General features: G+C 39.0%; 1 protein-coding gene across 1 annotated transcript; it reads left to right on the forward strand.

Annotated features, from left to right (window-relative positions):
* Window positions 1-561: 561 nt before the first annotated feature.
* LOC126366998 (40S ribosomal protein S4) lies at window positions 562-8,830 on the forward strand. The gene is made up of 6 exons (XM_050010346.1): window positions 562-627; window positions 945-1,203; window positions 2,366-2,463; window positions 7,555-7,726; window positions 8,228-8,357; window positions 8,661-8,830. The coding sequence occupies exons 1-6, from the start codon at window positions 625-627 to the stop codon at window positions 8,788-8,790; spliced, it is 792 nt and encodes a 263-aa protein (XP_049866303.1). The 5' UTR covers window positions 562-624; the 3' UTR covers window positions 8,791-8,830.
* The last annotated feature ends 11,101 nt before the right edge of the window (window positions 8,831-19,931 follow it).

Below are 19,931 nucleotides of genomic sequence, written 5' to 3' on the forward strand. Positions count from 1 at the left end.
TGAAAATATGCGTCTGCATCGTGTTTAGGGCTCAATAAACTTTACAAAAACCAGACCACGTAATGTATTTCTTGCACACAAACATGTATTATGTGGTCGATAACTTACCCATGGTGAGACATTGTTTGATCGTTCTCCATTATAACACTCATTCTACTCTCACAACCAATAGCTACGCAAGCCATGGTTCATAATGAATAACTATTTCACAGATTGTTTATATAAAAAGTTAAAATAATGTCCCAAAACACCAAAAAACTAACGGCAGTTTTGGTATCCAGCTGACTACCACAACATCTCAAAACTGTAAACACTGACGTTCTAGACAGCGGTGTTTGTCTATGTTTGTTTCTTTTTTCCACAGAGATTGTTGCCATAGGGAAGAAAGAGAGCTGTGATAGTTTGATCGTCACTCTAAAATATTATCCGTCTATTCTATACAAGGTCTTTGATGTATGCACGTCTAGCGTCTGTTCCAAGTTGGAACTTCCAACTTAATAATCTTCGAATTCTTCGAACCTTCGAACAAGGTTCTGACAACATTTTTGAACGTCCCCTCATTTGACATTGACAGTAAATGTCAACGATAACATTCTTTCTTTCTGTCAAAAGTTTGTGTCCACCATGGTGAGTTTACTTAAAATTTTGTGATTAATCTGTTATAATCGTGCTGGATAATGGTTAGAAACCGTAATTAATTACTACAATTTGATTAACAGCCTCTAAATATATTTTTTGATTATATATTTCGTATGTAAATACTGGGATTCTCTTGCGCGGTAGACAACATTTCCTTCTCAGTTTTGTAGGGTTATTTCTAGTAAATACAATGTAAATGTGGTAAATTTCCGCATCTGTGGAGATAATGGTCAAAAACACATTAAACAGTAAGTAGTTTGTGACTGTGGCAGTGGCAAGAGTTGTGATATTATGATTGTGTACAGGCTCGCGGACCTAAGAAGCACTTGAAGCGTTTGAACGCGCCAAAGGCATGGATGTTGGACAAGCTGGGAGGCGTGTACGCGCCGCGGCCGAGCACGGGCCCGCACCGCCTGCGCGAGTGCCTGCCGCTCGTGATCTTCCTGCGGAACCGGCTCAAGTACGCGCTCACCGGCAATGAGGTGCTCAAGATCGTCAAGCAGCGCCTCATCAAGGTGGACGGCAAGGTCCGCACCGACCCCACCTACCCTGCTGGATTCATGGGTCAGTTATCTCTACAATAGGCTAATATGAAATTAAAGTTGATAATTTTTTTCTCAACAGTTAACTTGTGATCCACTATTGCGGGTATAGAACAGTGTATAGAGTAAATTTTAGTATAATTTGTGTGATGTAGTACTTACTTCATTAGCTTCTGCAGATTAACAGTACTAACAAAATTCAAAAATATCTTTATTTGGTAGGTAACATAGTTACATTTTGAATCATCTTTTTTTTACATAACAAATGTCTCATTAGCCTTAAATTGCCGCAGCTTCTCACAACCTATATAGCTCGGGAAAAGAAGCTGCAAGAAAAACCATTGGCCTAAACTTTTAAAAATAAACAAAATATTGTTATACAATTTAGTGATTTGGCTGCGTAATATCAGTTCCCAGACAACTAAACCCATGTATTCATATGTTCTAGATAATCACTAATCTTATAATAACCTTTTTTACAAAGTTTTTGTTTAATCACACATGTTACAAGTACTTCATTGTCTGTTATCCATGAAATTAGAAGGTAAACAAAGAAAAATCTGTACAGCACGATCTATATTGTTTTTGAGAAACATTGCTTGGAAAGTCCCTCATTGAATTTATATTATATATTACACAATGTGTAATATACATACACATTAGAAACTATTACTTTTAATTTTAAATATATATTTTTAATGCAACTTCTCATTACTGGGCACAAGTTTCATAAATTTTTGAAGTACTTTATTATAAAGAAATACAGCATCAGCACCTATCATGTTGGTCTAACAGAAAGCTCTTTGAGGTGTGGATACCATAGAGCAACACAAACCTCCATGTACTGTTGACTAGCCAGCAACAAAATACTGAATAATTAGGCATTTTTCAAGGATGTTGTATCAGCTTCGCACCTAGATTAAGTCTAGTGTGCAGGCCGACTACAACTAGTTTTTATAAAACTGTCTGCCCTGGGTACTATAGGTTTGCAGAGGGGCTGCCTGCGTATGTCTATTCCCTCCTATGTTGCTCTCTGGTGCATACTTAGTTCTTTTTGCAAAAAAATTACCTCGGCTACCCCAGTTGGGGTAGTCATGAGCTTATGTCATGTTAAGCAATACAGTTCCATAATGTTGCATAACTTTCCCCAAGTGCTGATGATGATATATTTGTGTATCTTTCAGATGTGGTATCCATTGAGAAGACCAATGAACTGTTCAGGCTGATATACGATGTTAAGGGTCGCTTCACCATCCATCGCATCACTCCCGAGGAGGCTAAGGTACTTGTTGTTCACAACAGTTGTAGCTTGATTACCCACCAAACTGCAGTACCCTGTTTTGTTTTGATTAAATCTTACAAGCCCTGTATCTGGGCGTTTGACAACACATTAATTTTGCGACAGAAAATTCCACTTGACATGGCCTAAATCAACCCTCGAAAGTTTTCGTTACAATGTCACTAACACCCTGTATTGTGTTGTTGTTGTATTGTATTATGGTCACCACGTTCCAGTGCATCCAAACTCAATTGGTGGAGTCTATTCTTCGTCACAGATCAAATTTGACATCTGTGGCAGTGAGGATAAGATGATGTTGATACTAAGTAATGTCTTATTTATTTGACAGTGGTTAAGCAATTAAATGTGAATTTAATTATAAATGTGTATCTTATAATTGCAATTTATTAGAGGAAAATGCCAAGTCATTTATTTATAGAAATTAAGAGGCTATCTGTCTATCACGATGACAATAATTATAATGGTTTCAAGCCATAATATTTTTTTTTTTTTTTTTTCCGTTTTTATCTGCGATCAGTCAGTCGACTATAAGCAGATCAGGTGTTGGTAGGGCAGTGCAGAGATTACTTTCCCAATGGAACGCTCTCTTCTTTAAGGTAAGACATGCAGTCTATTTGCTCAAGTCCATTACTGCGGCTTTTTTCAGTCGTCTTTGGTGGGTAGGCTTTGTGAGCGTTTCAGCCAGGGGGTTCGGATGGTGCTCCAGTCTGATTTTGTACCGTGCCGCAGTAGATCTTATTTCCTGTTGCACAGTGTTTGCCTTCAGTATTTCATGTACTTCCATGTTTCTGATGAACCATGGAGCATTTGTTATGCTTTTGAAGATCATGTTTTGGGCTCTTTGTATGATATTGATGTTTGAGGCACTGGCAGTGCCCCATAGTTGGATTCCATACGTCCAGATCGGTTTTATAATGGTATTGTAGACTAGAAGTTTGTTGTCAGTGGATAGTAGTGAATTCCTTTTCAGAAGCCAATTTAGGTTTCTGTACTTAATAGTGATCTGGTCTCTTTTTGCTTCTATGTGCGTCCTCCAAGTTAATCTTCGGTCCAAGTGAATCCCCAGGTATTTGACAGCATCACTATGAGGCAGTTCTTGGTTGCCGAGTTTCACTCCAGGGCAGTTGCCTTGTCGGAGAGAGAATGTGATATGCACAGATTTTGAGACACTGGCTTTTATTCTCCATTTTTTCAGCCACTTATCTATGTCATCAAGGCCATCTTGCAGGATTTTTGAAGCAGCATCTGGGCGTTTATGACTTGCAAGTATAGCAGTATCGTCAGCGTAAGTTGCTGTCACAATATTCCCTTTCTCAGGGAGATCTGCCGTATAGATGGTATATAGTATAGGTCCTAGTACAGATCCTTGCGGTACTCCAGCTTTAATGTCTTTAAAGACTGAGGTAGATTCACCCTCTTTTACCTGAAATATTCTGTCTGATAAGTAGGAACTCAGAATCTCATAGTAAGTGTGTGGAAGGGATTGTTTTATTTTACAAAGTAGCCCTTTGTGCCAGACTCTGTCAAAGGCCTGTTGAACATCTAAAAAGGCAGCTGAGCAGTACTCTTTATCTTCCAAGGTCTTCCTGATTTTGTTATAAACTCTGTGGACTTGTTCCACAGTTCCATGTGCTGTTCGGAAGCCAAACTGATGGTCGGGTATGGTTGATTTTTGTTTGAGGATTGGTAATAATCTACTCAGTACCAATTTTTCGAATAGTTTTGACACTGTCGGTAATAGACTAATGGGCCTATATGATGTTACATCATGAGCCGGCTTACCCTCTTTGTGTACCATAACAATCTGAGATACTTTCCATAGAGCTGGGTAGTATTTAGTTCTGAGTATACCATTGTATATGCAGGTGAGGAATACTATAGCCTTCCTCGGCAGTTCTATCAGTACCTCCTTAGTAATCAAATCGAATCCAGGAGCCTTTCTGTTGTCCATTAGCCTTATGTAGCTTATTACTTCATTGGGGGTAAAACATTTGATAGGTAGGTCTAGTTGATAGGCTTCTTCTAGTATATCGTCTATATCGGATTCGTCGCAACATGGGTTCATTTCGTTGGGAGTGAATACTTTGGCAAGGTGTTCAGCAAAGATTTCAGCTTTTTGTTTAGAAGTCCTGGCCCAGTTACCGTTTTCTAGTTCAATTGGGGGCTTCGTAACTTTAGGCTGGTTTATGCCTCGTGTAGCTTTCCATAAAGAATAGTTTGTAGATTTTGTAGCAGTGAGGCGTTCTATTTGCGCTCTAATTGTTTCGTTTCTGGCAAGTGCGAGTGCTTTTTTGACATCTTTGATAGCCCTATTAAGTGTCTTCTTGTCTTCGTTGCACCGACTCGTATGCCATACACGACGAAGTCTTCGTTTTTCCTGGATTTTGTTTCTTATTTCCATAGGTATGGTAGTTTTAGGATTCGTGTCCTGTTTTTCAGGAGTACATTGCCAGCACGCAGCTTGGATGGCATTAGTGAATTCCATGACTGCATGGTCCATGTCAGTGGGAGTCTTAAGAGCCACTTTTAGATTTAATTTATTTTCAATGATGATCCTGACTGAGTCCCAATCAGTATGCTTATTATATAACGCTACAGGTTTTTCGATATTTAGTATGACTGTGCTTACTGTCAGAATAATGGGAATATGATTAGAAGACCCATCCAGGCATGTCTCAGGTTGAAAGTAGAAGCCGTTAAGCCCACCCATGATAAAAAAGTCTATTAGGTCGGGCAATTTATTTTGGTCAGTCGGCCAGTGTGTGGGTTCTCCGGAGTTTAGCGTTTTTAATCTGAAGCTGTCTATGCATGCCTTAAGTTCTCTTCCTCTAGTGGTGGTTAGTCTCGAGCCCCAAAAAGTGTTCTTTGAGTTCCAATCGCCTCCGGCTATGAATCGTCTGCCTAATGTGCTGAAGTAATCTTGGAATTGTGGTGCTTTGACATTGTGTCTCGGCGGGCAGTAAACTGATGATATATTAAAGTTGTTAGTGGTGCTCTCTACAGAGATTGTTGTTGCTTGTATGTGAGCAGTATCGTAGCTAGGAAGCTGATGGTGTTTAATTGATGATTTTATGATAATAGCTGTTCCACCGTGTGCCCGTCCATCAGGATGATTTGTGGTGTAGACGCAATGCCTAGGTATATTAATAGCACTTTTTGGAGTGCAATGTGTCTCAGATATTAGTAGCACATCTAATTTATGTAGGTCGAGTAGCATCTTTGCTTCATCAATATTAGGCGCTAGGCCATTTATGTTCCACGCCCCTATACGCAATGCAGTCATTTTAAAAGTTTCTCTATTAGCTTGGTCATAAGACTCATTAAATTAGCTATTTGTTGTAGTAGTAGATCTATCTTGTCAAAAGATTGTTTTGAAAGCAATTCTGGGACTGCTTGGGTTGGCTGAACATTGGACTGTTCTTGGCTATGTTTTTGAGCCTCTTCTTGGATATTTTGCTCTGGTTTGGTGTGTTTGTTCATATTTCTAAGAACATCCGCATATGTCTTTGTGTTGTCTTGGGAAGTATGGGCTGATCCTGAAATTTTATTCGATTTTTGTGTGTCTTCATTTTTATTAGTCTGTTTTGGAGCTCTTTCTCTGGTGTTGTATTTCCGGGCAAGAATTTCCTTATATACCTCACAGCCTTTATAATTTGCAGGGTGGCTGCCTAAACAGAGGGCACATGTCGCTGGGGTATTTCGGTCTTTCTTCGGACAAACAGCGGTATTATGGGCTTCTGCACATTTAACGCAGCGGTACGGTCTCAAACAGTTATTTTTGGTGTGCCCGTACTGCTGACATTTGGTGCATTGAACTACAGTTTTGCGTTTCTTCGGGTCCTCTATGATTACAATGGTGTTGTATATAGAGCGTATTGATTTTACTGCTTTGTTGTTTGCATTATTTTCCAGGTTAACGAAAAATGTCGACGTTGGTTTTTTATTTGGACCTATTCGAGCATTAATTATTTCACCCTTAACAACATTGCCCGTCTGTTCTATTGCTTCTTTTATTGCTTCATGTGGAGTTGTATGGTGTAAGTTTTTTATTACGATTCTGTAGCACTTGTCTTTCCTTTGGGTAAATGTATGACCTATGAGTCCTTTCAGTCGGACAAGCTCCATCAAGCATTTATATGATTCCGATGAAGCACAGTTCACACGTAGTTGGTTCTTAGTTATAATCTTGATGGTGTAGTTCGATTTTGATAAAACACTTTCAATAGTTTCTACCAATTTGTTAATGTCTTCTATGCCATAGAGGATAAGAGGAGGCGGCTTGCTCTCTTTTTTAGAAGCGGTATGGTTGATCTCTGCATCTTTTTCATCTACAGGTAGTGTTGTATATCTATTCTGCAATGGTATTTCTTGAGTTGGTGATTCAGACAGTCGTGGTCTTTTGTTGTTCCTTATCATAGGCGCTCTTTGCCAGCTTGGCGGGTTAACGCATTCCTTTTGGCCACTAATTGTTGGTTGATTTTCGTCTTCTAGTATAGCGACATCACTCATAGATGCGCTGCGATTACGGTTTTGGTTGAACAACCCAGGGTGAAACACTTGCTGGGTTAGTTTTTTGGGTGGGCCCTTAGTCGAGGTTGAATTGTTCTCAACATCGCTTTGTTTAGGAACTTCTTCCCCCAGCATTATGGTAGGTTTTTTATTGTAGTTTTTAAAATTTTATCTTGGCAACACTATCACAAATGTCAGATGTCATTTTGAACTGTTGAGGGTATGCAAAGATAACTACGAGTTATGATTGTCACTTTCGATTTCTCTTCACTTTATTTTGGTTCTATATCACTATATTTTGTTTAAATAACACTATCACGTGATTTTTGGATGATAAACTGCACTTTGGTAATGTTTTCAAACACAAATTAACAACTTAGCGCACAAAATCACTTGATAACTGAGCAACGTATCTGTTTGTGTTGATAGTTGACAGCGAGAAAAAGCCATAATATAACATAAAAATATTGATTGATATGACTTCAATAAATGGTTGTTCAATCGCTACAAAACAGTTATTGGTTAGATGATGTAATTGAGAGAATGTAACGTGCCGGCCCGCAGTACAAGCTGTGCAAGGTGCGGCGCGTGGCCACGGGCCCCAAGAACGTGCCGTTCCTGGTGACGCACGACGGCCGCACCATCCGCTACCCCGACCCGCTCATCAAGGTCAACGACTCCGTGCAGCTCGACATCGCCAGCGGCAAGATCCTCGACTTCATCAAGTTTGAATCGGGTATGTCTCTGTCATGGTTCATTACTCGAGGGAATGTAGAAATTTTTAAACTTTGCATATTCACTGCATCTTTGAATTTTGCTTCTTTGTTATTTCTAACTTATTATTCAGAAGTCAGTTCTAATAATTAATTCATCTTTCGGAGAATGTAATTGGCTTTTTGTTACTATATTTAAGTCTATTTTGTTTTGTCAGCTGTTTTTTTACATGTAATAAATAAATAAAAAAAGGTATCAAGGGGGGTAAAATGGCCTGAAAAGCGATTCATTTAAGAAAGCACTATTGCTATTTGGTGTAAGTTTACATTGCACGCTTACGTTTGTATGCGCAAATGTCAATTTGCAATATTACCTTGTTTTAAGTTTACGCGGTTATTAACCCGAACCCGTTATTATGTGCTTTAATTATTGCAATATTACCTTTTAGATGAATTGTTTCAATGTGTTCTTTTTAACCCTTCAGTAATAAATTATTTCATAAAATTTCATTATTATGTTGCAGGCAACCTGTGCATGATCACGGGAGGTCGTAACTTGGGGCGAGTGGGCGTGATCGTGTCCCGCGAGCGTCACCCCGGGTCCTTCGACATCGTCCACATCAAGGACTCCACGGGGCACACCTTCGCCACTAGGTAATTATACTGTAACATTGACTGTGGATTGTATTATGTCACAGTAAGGACCCTAGACCAATGCGCACCAAAATAGCACTGTGTTATATTTGTTTACTATGGTAGCACATTTATACTTATAACAATCAAAAACAGCCGAAAATAATATTTAACAATCGAAATAATCAGCACGAAAGAATAAGTACCTAATATATCTATTTCGGATGAAATAAATCTCTGTCGTGACAGTAATAAATTGCCGGTGCTACGTATTATATTCTTCAGTTTCACGAGTTTAAAACTAAAGGAGCTATCGTCCCGCAGGTTAAACAACGTGTTCATCATCGGCAAGGGCACGAAGGCGTACATCTCGCTGCCGCGCGGCAAGGGCGTGCGGCTCACCATCGCCGAGGAGCGCGACAAGCGCATCGCCGCCAAGGTCGCCGGCCAGTAACCGCTAGGATAAGGTTTCAATAAAAAACTAAAAATCGAAATTTTCGCATTTTTATTTCGATCGACTATCTCTTCGGGTCCCGGACTAGATTCTTGGATCGTTTCTCCCCGGGTGGCGGAGCGGGGGCGGGGCGCGGCGATGGGGGCGCGGGGGGCCGGGCTCCCTCCGCGCCCTCCGCAGGTGGGGAGCGGGCGCGTGGCGCTGCAGGTGGCGGCGGCGCCTCAGCCGGGCGCGGCGTGGAGCGCGCGCGCGTGGCGCTGCAGGTCGCGGCGGCGCGCATGCGCGGCCCCGCACTGCGCACACACGTGCGGCCGCGCGCCCTCGGCGGCCTCGTGCAGCCGCACGTGCTTGTTGAGGTTGCTGGGGTCGCCGAAGCGCCGCGAGCAGTGCGCGCAACGCAGCGGCTTGTAGCCCGTGTGCGTGCGGATGTGGATCTTGAGCCCGTACTTGCGCGAGTACAGCTTGCCGCAGAACAGGCACGCGTGGCCGGCGCCGCGCAGCCACGCGGGCGCCGGCGCCGGGCCGGGCCGCGGGCCGCCGCGCAGCGCCCGCAGCAGGCGGCGCAGGAAGGCGCCCGGCTCGGGCGGCGCGCACGCCAGGTACAGGTGCACCTTCAGCGGGTTGGGCTGCGAGAACCGCGCACCGCAGCGGTCGCACATGTATTCCGTGCTCCCTGCATAAAAACTGCTCATTAGTCAAGTCAATCATTTATTAAATAATCTTTCCATCATCATCTCCTTAGTATTATCCCATTTTTCACAGGGTCCGCTCACTTAATCTGAAGATTTGACAGATCCGGTTTATTACAGAAGCGACTGCCTGTATGATCTTCCAACAAATGAAAGTGCATTAGAACAGAGAACAGAAATCAGTGAATATTCAAATTATTCAGAGACAGATTAGAGAAGAAACAGTGTGTTTTCAGGTATAACAATCAACAACAGTTTTATCAGACTTCCTGTCGATGCGCAGGAAGAAGATACAGTTACGTCTTATAATTGTTGATTCTCCTGGCCTGCTGTCCAAAATATGTATAAGACCTCCGAAAAAGACTTTGCGTCATAACGCCTTAATACATCTCCCTCCGGCTTCCACCTATTACCGGCAAAATTCATTTATGTGGCGAGCGAGTAACAGCTTTAATACTCTTAGTCAAACACTTGACTTGGATTTATTTAATACTGGTTGTGAAGTGGCGAAAAGATTAATAAACCGACAATTCTTTGTCTCATAAGTAATGTTGTGCAACTTTATTTGTAAAATTAGTTTGTTTTTTTTTTGTTTTTTTGTTTTTTTTTTTATTATTATTATTATTTTTTTATTATTGTTATTATTTTTTTTTTTTTTTTAATTTTTTAGGTTGTTCTAGTGATTAGGCTTCCACTGTAAGCGATGCGTGTGTATTTCTTTTTTCTTGGTTTTATATATATATTTTTTTTTTGTCTCACCTATTACTTCTATGCTATCAACTATTTGTGGGGATCTATAATTGGCTTTGTGTTACTAATTTAAGGATTAGACTGTAAGTGAATGCTGTTGATCTCCCTAATAATAAATAAATAAATAAATAAATAAATAATACTTATATATTTTCCTAATTACTTACATATCAGTTATGCTATATTTGTATTATCCGATACAAATCGATAAAGAGAACAACAGACAGTAAACAGTAAAACGGATAGTAAAACATTGCAGTAGGTAATACCGTTGTGGTGATTTATCAGGTAATCAAATGAATTTATCAAGGCAATCAGGTGGACGGGGATGGCTGTAAGGGGCGGTTGGAGGCCATTCGCGGGGTTTCACCCCATATTCTAACATCGTGGGTTTTTTACCCTATATTTAGACAGCTATGGGCACGTTGTCCATTTGTGGGTATTTTGCCCCATAGGTATTCATATAATTATGACACATTTCAGTTTTGGAATGTGATTCAGAATTCAGATAATTCGTGACCTTACATGATTATGTACCTATGGTTCACGATAACGGCTCTATTAAAAAAATCTTTCCAATGTACGTAGTCAGTCCCAAAGTTCTGTCATATATGAAAATAGTGATAAAATAAAAAGTACCAATAAGTTTATAAAAATTTATATATCAATTTAAAGGTGTGCGTCAAGCTAGCGGCCTCAAAAAAAAAATGTGCACGAAAAAATAATTTGACCATACCAAAAAATAGTACTCTTATTGAAAAAAATAGTACCTGTTGTAAAAAAATTAGTACCATCACGGTTCTGGATTTATAGCCATGTTTTATTGCACTTGCTAGCTTGACGGTGAGCGAAATTTGGCGAGAGTTAACGACAAGGTCTTTCGCTTTGATTTAAACGCCAAAAAATAGTACCAAAATAGTACTCACCCCCTGCAAAATACCGAAATGAGTACTTCAACGGTTCCAAAGTTATAAAGGCAGTTCTTTGATCCCGCTAGCTTGACGTTTTGAAAATACCTATTATCTGGGGAACGCTTGCATACTTCAGTATGTAACTAATATCAATAAACTCGTATGAAATAGTACTTCCTACCATCATAATTTTGATCCGATTCTCTTTGTAGAAATATGTTAAAAAATCATCATAACCTATGCCATACATTTGTTGTTGATACAGTCACGTAGACAATTACATAACCTCACAATTTATTCGTAAGTATTGCCATTTTGGAGGTCTACCCTAGCATTTCTTTGCACTTCAGAGTGTTGCTATTACAAAAAAATGCTATTTCATACACCCATATGCACAAATTTTAATAGAAAATGGCTGCATGGGTCTAGTTCTTATTGAAAACAATCTGTGATTTTAATACATCATAATTCATTTTTAATCTACTGTTTTATTTTATAATTTATACCTTCATGTTCAATTTGTTACGGATCGAAGTGTTTGTTAATAAACAATTTGCAGTATTTGTAGAATAACTCAAAGAGTTTCAACAATGATATTACTTTCATCTGACAACCCGGGCACTTCACCATTTTTTACCCAAAAATGGGGAAAAAATACTAAAATCTGACAACATCCTTCTTGAGCATGTGTAATAATTTTGTTCGCGACGGTACCTGTCTTGATAAATGTATGACATAGGTTATAATGACTTTTTGACATATTTCTACAAAGAGAATCAGGTCCAAATTATGATGGTAGGGAGTACTATTTCATACGAGTTTATTGACATTAGTTACAAACTGAAGTATGCAAGCGTTCCCTAGATAATAGGTATTTTCAAAACGTCAAGCCAGCGGGATCAAAGAACTGCCTTTATAACTTTGGAACCGTTGAAGTACTCATTTCGGTATTTTGCAGGGGGTGAGTACTATTTCGGTACTATTTTTTGGCGTTTAAATCAAAGCGAAAGACCTTGTCGTTAACTCTCGCCAAATTTCGCTCACCGTCAAGCTAGCAAGTGCAATAAAACATGGCTATAAATCCAGAACCGTGATGGTACTATTTTTTTTACAACAGGTACTATTTTTTTCAATAAGAGTACTATTTTTTGGTATGGTCAAATTATTTTTTCGTGCCCATTTTCTTTTGAGGCCGCTAGCTTGACGCACACATTTAAAGTATATTTATTAAGAAATGAAAATAACTTAAAATTATTCGAAATGACCTCCCTTGTTTTTAATAACTTCCCTCAAACGCCGCGGCCAGTCATCTATCGCAGCACGCACCATATTCATGTCTATTTCAGCGACGGCTTTAATTATGGCTGACTTCAGGCTCGCCAAATTTTTGTGGGGTTTAGCACAGACCTTGTTCTCTAAGACCTGCCAAATTTTATAATCCAGAGGATTAAGGTCCGGACTGGAGGAAGGCCAATCTTCGTGTCTAATAAAGTCAATTTTTTGATGGTCGAACCAGGCTTGAGTAGTTTTGGCTTTGTGTGCAGGCGCAGAATCCTGCTGGAACACGAAATGATGTCCTGAAAATAGCGTGTTGGGCAGATCTTTGACAAGCCGATTCAAAACCGTCTCTTGGTACACTTTTGCACTGGTTTTGACACCTTTTTCGCAGAAATGAACCTCCGTTGGCCCATAGTAAGAGACACCTAACCAGACCATCACTGAAGATGGATGATGCCCATGTTGAACCCGCGGAACTTTTTTTCCTGCTTCTTCAGAGTTCTCTGCGTACACTCTATCGTTTTGCTTATTGTACTTTTCTTCTATATCAAAAATTTTTTCGTCTGTAAAAAGTATGTCACGGTGTCGGTTTCTCGCGTACCGTTTTAATAACAACCGGGATCTTTTGAGTCTAATTGCTTTCAGGCGGGCATTAAGTAAGTGTCCACTCTTTTTCTTGTATGCTCGCAACTTAAGGTCTTCGTTTAAAACCTTTTTAACTGTTTTTCTACTGACCCCCATCTGCAAAGCCATCAGTTTCTGTTTTCGGACAGGATTTCTTCGTATGCGCGCCTTTATCGCTTTGATCACTGCTGGTGTTCTTGCGGAGCGAGGCCGGCCAGTTCTTTTCTTGTCCTCAACACTTGAGACTTCATTATACCTATTTATGGTACGATACACAAACCTAAGTGTTATTTTCAAATTTTTGAGCAACTTGAAAATGGTACTCGGCGAGTGTCCACAGCGATGCAACGCTAAAATTGCGATTCGGTTTTCTTTCAAGGTCCACTCCATCGTAATAAATCACGGCAAATGATCATTTTTTGTTTTAAAATAATTGTCAAACATTCAAAAATGGAACGCCATAAAATTTTTCTAAAAGCATGTTCGAAATTTAAAAATAATGTGCCTGTGACAGAACTTTGGGACCGACTACGTAGAAAAATGCGTAACTTTATATCTAACAAACGAGAACAAAACTTCCCATTGGTCAGATTAGTCTTACCATCAATCTGACCAGTGGGAAAAACTGTAAACTGCAGCCCATATACGTCCCACTGCTGGGCACAGACCCCTCTGTTTAAAGAACGGGAAGAGGTAGTATAGGAAATTGTCGGAATGGGATTTATAAGAACTGGAAGAGTATGGAGCATCGGTACATTCGTCGCTTAAGATGAGAGCACACGGTCTTGTAGAAGCAAAGTCGGAGGTGACCTAATTTGTTTTTTTTTTAAGATATTTGCCGTGTTGACGTAAAATACAGAAATCAGAAATCAGAAATCATTTATTCGCTTAGGATAGGTAGGTACAGAGTCACAATATGGTATAAAGCAGTGTTACAGCATCTCTATCCTGCTAATTATTATTAGCATGCAAATGTCAAAAATTCAAAAATTCTCTAATACTATAAAAGCTATTAGTAATAAGCCATTCGCGTAATTTAAAAGTCATAACTTTAGTGGGTCCGTTTTTAAATTTATCAGGTATCTTATTGTATACTTTTATGCACATGTTATGAGGACTTTCTAAACAAAGTGTAGTTTTTGGACAGTAGTCCCTTGCTAGTTCGTGTGGTAGTCGTCTCCTTCTAGGATTAATATCAGCTGCTGTCTTAAACAAATGTCCATGCTTTTTAACAAATTTAAATACCTCCAGTATATACATACAAGGGACTGTCAAAATTCGTAAGCTTACAAACAGCGGACGACACGAAATATAAGGTGCTTTGTTACAGATGGCTCTAATACACTGTTTTTGAGCTACAAGTGCTCTCTTGTTATCTTTGCCATTGCCCCATAGCAGGAGTCCGTAATTGAGAATTGAGGCAACATACCCGTAGTAAGCCTGTAGTGTAACTCTTTGTGAAGTTAGTCTAGACAGTCTTCTTAGGACGTAAACAAATTTACTTAGCTTATCACTAACTTTTTCTATTTGGTTATCAAAATTGAGTTTACTATTAATGTCTATGCCTAAAAATTTCACATTATCTACTTTTTCTAGTGTAATTCCATTGTAATTTAAATTAAGGTTTATTTCTTTACGTCCTTTTACATTAAATTGTATATATTTGGATTTATTTAGATTTAGACAGAGATTATTAGTGTCAAGCCATTCAACTACAGATTTAATAGTGTTGTTAATATCATCTTCATAAATATTTATATTATCCGGATTACTTTTTATAATTATTGATAAATCATCAGCGAACATAATACATGCATGTCTTGTAATTTGTGGTAAGTCATTGATATACAATAAGAACAATAGAGGTCCTAAGACACTCCCCTGAGGTACACCAAATTTATTTGATTTAATTCTAGAGCGATGGGGGGTAACAAGTTTAAGGTCATCTATTTTGTTAATTTCCACACATTGGTTCCGGTTCTCAAGATAGGTTCGCAGCCATGATAGGGCTGGTCCACGTATGCCGTAGCTGTACAATTTTTTTATCAAAATGTCATGCGACACAAAATCGAAAGCCTTGGACATGTCGAAAAATAGTACAGTCGTCCATTGTTTTGTGTCAAGACCTAAAACGACTTTATGGACCAGATTAAAGGCTGCAAGTGTTGTAGATTTTCCTGGTTGAAATCCATTTTGTTCCTGCTTTATGAGATTAAATTTAATACAAAAATTCATAATTTGTTTATGTATGCATTTCTCAAAGATTTTTGATAAAACAGGGATTAGCGTAATAGGTCGATAGTTCGCAATAGTTTCTTTATTACCTTTTTTGTGGATTGGTTTTACAATTGAAAGCTTTAGAGCTTCTGGGAAGCAACCAGTCTCAAATGACAGATTTATAAGGTAAGTGAGGACCTTAGCTAGTTCGATTTTACTTTTTTTTAGTATATTCGTGGATATTTCATCATGGCCGCAAGCATTTGAGTTTTTAAGTGACTGTATAGTATTTAGAACGTCTGTTATACCAACAGGTTGAAGAAAAAAGGAATTTGGCAGGTAATCTAAATTGTATGCCTTTTGAGATTTGACACTATGTATGTCATTAGCTGGATGTATGTAATATTCGTTAAAAGCTTCAGCTATTTCATTCGCGTCTGTGATTATTTTTGATTTTATATTTAATTTTGTAATGTCACTTTTCAAGTTTACAGTTCCAGATTCTTCATTTATAATTTTCCATGAATCTCTACCAATATTGTTACTGTTTTGGAGGCGTTTGTCGTTGTAGTTCCTCTGTGCCCGAAACATGCATTTTTTCAATAGTTTGCAATAATTTGAGTAAGTATTCTTGTTTATTTTATTTTTAGTTTGGCTTTTGTAGAGATTGAATCGCAATGATCTCTTAGTTTTACAGGAGATGCGTAATCCTTTGGAGATCCACCTTAACTTGTTGGGCTTGTTACTGATCTTAACCTTTATTTTAGGGAAACATAGTTTATAGAGTATACAAAAGATTTCATAGAAGTGATTAAAGGCTTTGTTAATGTCTATCTCTTGATAAACTTCAGTAAATGTTATTGCTTGAAGATGTTTGTAAAACTTTTTCTGATTTTCTAAACTATAGTCTCTTTTGTAGATAAACCAGTGTTGGTGAAAGATAGAGGATTTTTTAATCGGGAATGTAAACAATTGAGCCGTATTATGATCAGATAAATTTAAGGATAATACTTTACCAGATCCTCTCCTTATCGTACTTATTATGTGATCAATACAGTTTCCCTGTCTAGTAGGCAAATCTATATAAAACTTTAGGCCAAAGTAATCTGCAATTTTCTTTAGATTTTTTGATTCCGTTGAGCTTGCTAATGTATTAATGTTGAAATCTCCTGTTATTACAAGTTTTTTATTTGGAAATTTATGAAGTAAGTCATAAATAAGTCCTTCTAATCTGGTTAGAAAAGACATACTATGTTTTTTATGTGAATTGTAAATGCAGAGTACGATTAGTCCGCAGCCAGTAACCTCTATACCACAACATTCGAAAGTACCTGGTAGCAAATACCTATCTGAAATTGTTATTTTTTTAAATATTAAGCCTTTTTTAGTTAAGATAATGACACCGCCTCGTTTAGATGTGCGAGAATAGTTAGCTGCCAGTTTATAATTCGTTAGCTTGACGTAACGCTCTTCCCCCTGTTTTATAAATGATTCGCTAAAGCATAATATGTCTGGGTCAATTCCTTTAGTTATTAATTCTTCAATCGTAATTTCTAATAATTCTTTTTTTGGTAGAAAGCTTTGGATATTTTGGTGTAATAAAACCATTTTGTTGTTGGTTTCATTTGAAGTGAGGCAATTATTTACGAAAAAAGTTATTAGTTTCTTTAAAGTAATCTGTTATCAATTTTTGTTTTTTTTGTTGATATACTTTTCTTACAGTACAGTCTAAATTATATATACTAGAATTGTTACATAATATGGAGTTCTCATATTTATAACTGTCGTAATTTTTAATGTCACTAATTAGATTTTTTAAATCATGAAAGATTTTTAATATGCCGTACTTACGAATACGGCCGTCAATTCTTGAAAACATTCTGTGTGAACATTCCAGATTTTTGTTCGAGTCTAGTATGTAGGCATATTGGTGCAAAAGGTTGTCTGAGTGTAGTAAATTATTGAACATTTCTATTCGGCTGTTAAATAGATTTGCAGTTCGGCTATATTTGTAAGTAGGTAGAATTATTATTACATTTGTGTGCTGAACTTTTTGGAGTTCAGTTTGAATTTTGTCGACAATATCGTGGTAGTATTTGTTATACAAAAAGTCATTCTCTCCAATAAAAATAACGCAAATATCCTCTTGTGTAAAGTCCAGTAATTTTGATTGTAGGTCGGTCACAAGTTGCTCCGTTCCTCCACCTGAAATAAGGTATCGACAAACTTCGTGGTCACTGTAGTCTCGTAGTGCAAGTTTCAGGTTGTAACGGTTTTCAATATTACTTATTAAGAGCATTTTCGGTTTTTGAGAGTTATTATCAGGAATATTTTTACAAGAGTTTTTTATTGGCGCAAGTTTCACAGGCGAAGATGTCCCTCCGTGTTGTTCTAAATGGGAGAAGTTGAGCTTGGTTTTGGTGAGGTTCTTTCTGTTTTGTGTTTTCACAGGTTTTTTGTTCGTTGACTTACAGATGGCTTGACTAGTTTTGTGAGGTTTTTCATACATTTCAATTTTTTTCTTTAGTGTACAGTTTTCTAATATTAGTTTTTCTTTTTCATTTTCAGCCATGTTTAATTTTTGCTGTAGTACAAGTAGTTTCTTTTAGTCCCTCTTTACTGTCGCTATAGGTATCATCAGGGCCGCTTCTATTGTGCTCGCGCACGGGGGATGAGTGGAAAGACGAGTATTCATTGTCATCTGATAGTGCTTCAAACGAGTTATCAACTGGGATGTTAATTTTGTAGTTGTTTCGGATGGTAACATTTTCGCTAGAGGACATCAAGTTGATTTCGCTGGGAAGGCTAGGAGGTTGTATATTGCAGACTTGGCATACGTATGTTCTCCTTCTGGATGGAGATTTCAGATAGAACAGCTTCGTAGACGTGGAAGAACATTCTAAGTGAATCCATTTGCTACAGCGATTGCAAATCATATATTCTCTATTTTCAATATCTTTGCCACATTTATCACATACTGCCATCTTGCGGCACTTGTAGTAAACACAATTGGTTAGGTACGACAGCGATTGAATCAAGGTATAGATTTAGACAGTTAAACGTCGTCGTAGTTTCCACTAAAAAACATAGATGGCGCACGTGGTCGGTAGTTTCGCGAGGATTTTACAAATAAAGCCACTAAAATATACTGGTCAGTTCGTTATTTAAATTTAAATATAAAATTATTTATCAACACAACTATAAGTTATTTTTTCTACTCCTCTACTTTAATCTGGCATTTAAATAACCAAAAAGTCTAATATAAGTACATACATAATTAAACTCTTTGAAAAAGTGTACGCTCTATGGCCTATAAAAGCATTGTTTACAAAGTGTAACTGTACTATAATGTCGCCAAAAAAGCATTGTTGTTGTTTTTTTTTTTTGACCTGGAAACTGGCACCTTTACTTTGTTTGGTGCCATAGATATACTATAAAAAAAAGTATACATTTGCCGCCATTTTCCCGCGCGTTGGAAAATAAATTGGAAAATTTTTGTTTCATTTAAAATTACGTCGTCGTAGAAAAAGTATTGTATGCAACGTTGTATAACTAGGTCAAAAAATGCTCGTGGCGTCTCTTATTGCGATGTTCGCCAAGGCTCACATCGCAACTCACGCCACTCGCATTTTTTGACCCTTCTTATACAACTGTTGCATAAAATACTATTTAATTAGACCACTATTATCATTTTGTTCTATTATTTCCAGTTATTAAAAGTCATATGATTTTGAAGTAAATTGAAGGTGAATTCACATTTGGTTTTTACAATTTTACGTTATTGTTCACGCACACATATCGTCACAAACAGTAATCCATAATATTTCAACCACTGGTTACACTATTTGCTTATTTTTTTGTTAAATTATTCACTTTTTCTTAATTTTGAAATTAAATAACGCAGACACTTTGTTTACTTATTCGCACCATCCGATACCCCACAAAAGCAAAAATGAAATATTAGCTCAGTCGGGCGCTCACCTAGAATGTTGGCGGGCGCGAGGCAGGGCACGGCGGCGGCCGCCAGCAGCTCGTCTGCCGGCCACAGCAGCAGCTCGTCGTGCGGCGCCAGCGCGGCGGCCGTGGCCAGGCGCAGGCGCGCGGGCGCGGCGTGTGGGGCGGGCGCCAGCCGCAGCCGCAGCGAGCAGGCGGGCACGTGCGGCGCCAGGCGCGCGCCCGCCGCCGCCCGCGCCGCGCCGCGCGCCGCGCACAGCCGCCCGCAGCCGTCCCGCTCCACGTACACCTGCAACGCCACCACCATCACAACGCGCTGCGACTATTCCGATGACCGACGACTTTATTTTTATGAGTATTCACCATATTAGGGATGATGCGTGTCAGTCGGTGCAACTAATGTTGTACCTCCGGACATTAAATAAATAAATATTCTAGTAAAAATAGTAAGAATTAGTTCCATTTACCACACCGGACAGAGACAAAAATAACTCTCACCACATGCGGGCCCGCAGCGTCGAGCGCGGCGTCGAGCTCGTCCAGGCTGAAGGCGCGCGACGTGGCGCCGGGCGGCAGGCCGTGGCGGGCCACGGCGCGGCGCGGCGCGAGCTGCACGAACCCCCCCGCGTCCCCCGGGCACCCGTCCTCCAGTCGTGTCTCCTCCAGCGCCACCGCGCGGCCCTGTGTCTCCTCCACCAACCCTCCCACTACCAACCGG

Source organism: Pectinophora gossypiella, chromosome 5 (assembly GCF_024362695.1).
Source record: "Pectinophora gossypiella chromosome 5, ilPecGoss1.1, whole genome shotgun sequence".
Classification (NCBI taxonomy): Eukaryota; Metazoa; Arthropoda; class Insecta; order Lepidoptera; family Gelechiidae; genus Pectinophora; species Pectinophora gossypiella.

Coding starts and splice junctions, on each gene's coding strand:
- LOC126366998 (XM_050010346.1), top strand. Junction 1,204..2,365: donor CTACCCTGCTGGATTCATGG/GTCAGTTATCTC, acceptor TGTATCTTTCAG/ATGTGGTATCCATTGAGAAG. Junction 2,464..7,554: donor TCACTCCCGAGGAGGCTAAG/GTACTTGTTGTT, acceptor GCCGGCCCGCAG/TACAAGCTGTGCAAGGTGCG.